The sequence below is a fragment of the Dendrobium catenatum genome, unplaced genomic scaffold (assembly GCF_001605985.2).
Source record: "Dendrobium catenatum unplaced genomic scaffold, ASM160598v2 original_scaffold_96786, whole genome shotgun sequence".
NCBI classification, from domain to species: Eukaryota; Viridiplantae; Streptophyta; class Magnoliopsida; order Asparagales; family Orchidaceae; genus Dendrobium; species Dendrobium catenatum.
Genome location: NW_021415225.1, coordinates 344,545 through 348,945, shown reverse-complemented (window position 1 = coordinate 348,945; position 4,401 = coordinate 344,545). Strand labels below are relative to the sequence as shown.

Sequence of the window (4,401 nt, the reverse complement as noted above, 5' to 3'; positions counted from 1 at the left end):
CAAATCTATTCCCCGATCATCCTTCTCAAATTAGTAATACTAATTCTAATCTTGATATCCTAATTGCTCACAAGAAAGATCTAAGAATGCCAAAATCTTATAAAAATTTGACAGAGATTATCGAGAAACCTTTGCACCACTTGCTAACTTTAACTCTTTCATAGTCTCTACCTCTCTTACTGCAAATCTTTATAACTATCTCTCAATAATAATAATATACTCTAGATTTTATAAAAGAAACTAGGATGATAAGATAGAAATCTACTGGTACTTTTATGGAATATCCTATCAATTCAATATGATCAAATTCTCAAATTCATAAAGAAAAATACATATATTTGGCTGCTCTTTTCATAATAGGAAAATATTGATTGAGGGATTACTCAAATAAAAACCAGAAGAGGACAGAGAGGAAGAACTGTCACCGGTTTCTTGTTGGCGGCGATAGAGGAATGCAGTTTCAATGGCATCCGGGAAGTCTTTGCTGGCCCCATCAATGACAGAAAAATTTGTAACCTTATATTGGAAGCTAAATCCGACAGAAATGCTGCAAATTTTGCCTAAATTAGTTATCTTCATTAGCATTTCGACACACAACCCAAACCTCCATTAAAACGTTCGAGCTCTCCCACCTTTCAAATCAAACGGCAGCTCCTCAGGTCTAAAAATAGCATTCGAAGCTCCACATCTTTTGCTATAAAACACGCCAATCTCTTGCCTCTGCACATCGAAGGAGCGCTCAATTTTCCCAGGCTAGCTCGCAACTTCGATCCTGCAAAGGCTAGCCTCGGGACCTTCCATTCATGTCTCCCTAATCTCTCTTCTCAATAACAACAGAGCAAACTCAAAAACACCAAGCAGCAATGTCGTCGATGGATAAATCTGGCGTAACACTCGCCGTTGTTCTATTCATCGCCTTCATCTCCGCCGGCGCTGAGGACCCGTATCTGTACTTCACATGGACGGTCAGCTACGGCACCATCTTCCCCTTCGGGGTCCCCCAACAGGTCATCATGATTAATAACCAGTTCCCCGGCCCCGTCATCAACTGCACCAGCAACAACAATATCGTCGTCAACGTCTTCAACCAACTGGACGAGCCTTTCCTCCTCTCATGGAACGGCATCCAGCAGCGCAAGAACTCGTGGCAGGACGGAATGCCGGGCACCAACTGCCCAATCCCGCCGGGCCAAAACTTCACCTATCACTGGCAAGCGAAGGACCAGATCGGCAGCTTCTATTACTACCCCAGCATTGGCATGCAGAAGGCCGCCGGTGGGTACGGTCCAATCCGCGTGCACAGTCGCCTTCTCATACCCGTTCCATTTGATCCACCGGCTGATGAGTTCGACGTGCTAATCTCCGACTGGTACGGAATCAGCCACAAGACCCTCACTCGGTTGCTCGACTCCGGCCGCCACCTAACACGCGCTCGCGGCGTGCTTATCAACGGCGCCGCGTCGGCCAAGCTCGGTGATGCTCCCATGTTCTTTCTGGAGGCTGGGAAGGTCTACCGCTTCCGCGTGTGCAACGTCGGGCTGAAGGCTTCGCTCAACTTCAGGTAATTGGTCGAATATTTAAACTCTTAAAAAATTTGCTTTTATACAGTTGCCGTGCCCTAGGGTGTCAATTTCGGGTCTCAAGTCAGGTTCGGATCAAATCTGGAATTGATCTGACACTATTCAAATCAAATCAAACCTGGCTTATTTTTGCAAACAAGCTGATTTTTCAGACATGAACCCGACCCGCAGACACGACAATTCCGACAGCAGCAGGTCGTTAGCAGCGGTAGGTCGGTGGTCGGTGACAGCAAAAGTTGGCTAAAGCGGACTGGCAACCGACTGCAAGACGTAGGAACGGTGGGCAGGCGGGTCAGCGCAAGCAATTCGGGTCATTCCGAGTCCATCTCGGGTTCCCGGCTCAACTCGAACTTGACCCGATTTTTAAAATGAGTCGAAAACCTTAACCAGAACCTGACCCAATTCAGGCTCAGGTCAACTCGAACCCAAAATTTCCCGGACATATTTGGGTCGGATTTTCGGGTGTGTCAAATATTGACACCCCTAGAGCCGCCTAATTCTAAGCATACCCAATTTCATTGGAATGTATCCATTTTAAATAGACTTAAAATTAATACAAATTATTACAATAAATATTTATAAAAAAAAATCTTATGAAATAAAGATCGGTGGCATTTTCTTAAATTAATTGGTTTAGATATATCGTTTAGATATATTTAAAAAAAAACATATATAATATTGTTCCATAGAATTATGTAACGCCATCATTTAATTTAGATAGGAAGATTAATAAAATTCATCCTCAAATAAAAATTGTAGATTCCTCTTAAGCCATCAAAATAAAAAATAATATTATTATGTTTATTTATTTTAGGGTATGCAGCAACTTCCCGCAATCCACATTGACTAACTTTGACCACCCGATTATATATGTTCAGGATTCAGGGGCACACGCTAAAGCTAGTAGAGATCGACGGCAGCCACACTATGCAAAATGTTTACGACTCGTTGGACGTCCACGCCGGCCAATGCTACTCCGTCCTCGTCACAGCCGATCAATCGCCGCGCGACTACTTCCTCGTCGCCTCCACCCGGTTTCAAAAAACCGTGCAGACGGCAACTGCTATCATCCGCTACCGTGGAAGCAGCGTCCCGGCAACCCCCGACCTCCCTCCGGCACCGACCACCTGGGCTTGGTCGCTCAACCAATGGCGCTCTTTCCGTTGGAATCTCACCGCCAGCGCGGCCCGACCCAACCCACAGGGCTCATACCACTACGGACAGATCAACATCACCCGCACCATCAAGCTCGCCAGCGCCACATCCGCCGTCGACGGAAAGCTTCGCTTTGTGCTCAACGGCGTGTCTCATACTGATCCCACCGTGCCGCTTAAGCTCGCTGAGTATTTCGGGATCAATGGTACTGTTTTCAAGTACAACTTGATCACCGACGAGCCTCCGGCTAACGGCACGGCGGTGACCATAGCTCCGAACGTGATCACGGCGGAGTTCAGGACGTTTATTGAGATCATACTTGAGAACCCGGAGAAGAGCGTGCAGTCCTATCATCTAAATGGTTATTCCTTCTTCCCTACCGGAATGGGGCCTGGCTGCTGGACCCCGGAGAGCAGGAAAACGTACAACTTACTTGATGCTGTGAGCAGGCACACCATCCAGGTGTATCCTCGTTCATGGACGGCGATCATGTTGACCTTCGACAATGCCGGAATGTGGAACCTGAGGTCGGAGATTTGGGACCGCCGGTATCTTGGACAGCAGCTTTACATCAGCGTTCTGTCGCCGGAGCGGTCTCTCAGGGATGAATACAACTTACCTGAGAATGCTCTCCGTTGTGGCTCTATTACAGATCTTCCACTGCCACCGCCTTACTCCTAAGCTTCTGAAAGTGTTCAACTTAGTATTTAGAAAGCTTTACCTTAAATATATGGCGAGTCTATAAAGTGTGAACTATTTTCGATGTGCTATAGTCAATTTTCTTAAACTTTATTTATTAAAAATGAAAATCAGCTGCAAGCCTTTGCAGCAGGATATATTTATTATTCATTGCTTGGACAGATTTTTTTGATCAATATACTAAAAATAAAATTTGTTGTCGGTCACAGAATTAATATAGAGAATTTTTTTTATTTGATTTTGTCTGCATTGAATTATCATGTGAAGTTATGTAAATTTTGTATTTATTTATTTATTTTTATTTTTTTAAGTAAAACTATGAAAAAATAAAAAATGATTCAATATATATGAATTCCATTGAATCCATAATTATTCGAGAATTACAACCAATTGTATTGAGACTACCCGGTGAACAAAATAGTAGATAAATAGAGAGATAAGGAAGAATTCTAGAATAAGAAGCTCTAAGATTTTTAAAAAATAATTTTGAGTATAAAAAAATTGCATCTTACAGACAAATTGCATGAATTGAGCTCTTCCCTTGAACCCCTATTTAGATTATGTTTGTGCATAAGGATGCTAATGTTATGTGAAAAAAATAACTAGTAATATTAAGAATATGACAAAGGATGTGCTTGGAGTGTCAAAAGAAAACACTGATAATAGTAAAATTAGTTGGTGGTGGAATTCAAATGTGTAACAAAAGATAAAAAATAAGAAGATTTTTTTAAAAAATTAGTTTAGATATAAAAACTCTGATAATTGAGAAAGCTATAAAGATATATGTAAGGAATCTAAGAAAGCAATATGCGATACAAAGATCTTTGCTTTAAATGATTTATATAATAGATTAATTACTAAGGAGGGAGAAAGATATATGTATAAGTTAGTCAAATAAAGTGATATGAGTTGTAAGAATTTACTTCAAGTGAAGTGTATTAAGAATGAATTGTGGGCCTCCGAATAT

The 4,401-nt window shown here is 42.1% G+C and overlaps 1 protein-coding gene across 1 annotated transcript; it reads left to right on the top strand.

Moving 5' to 3' along the window:
* Nucleotides 1-816: 816 nt before the first annotated feature.
* On the top strand, nucleotides 817-3,416 carry LOC110109026 (L-ascorbate oxidase homolog). Its single transcript, XM_020839921.2, has 2 exons — nucleotides 817-1,561; nucleotides 2,459-3,416. Exons 1-2 carry the CDS (start codon nucleotides 864-866, stop codon nucleotides 3,414-3,416), a joined length of 1,656 nt encoding a protein of 551 aa, XP_020695580.1. The 5' UTR covers nucleotides 817-863.
* The last annotated feature ends 985 nt before the right edge of the window (nucleotides 3,417-4,401 follow it).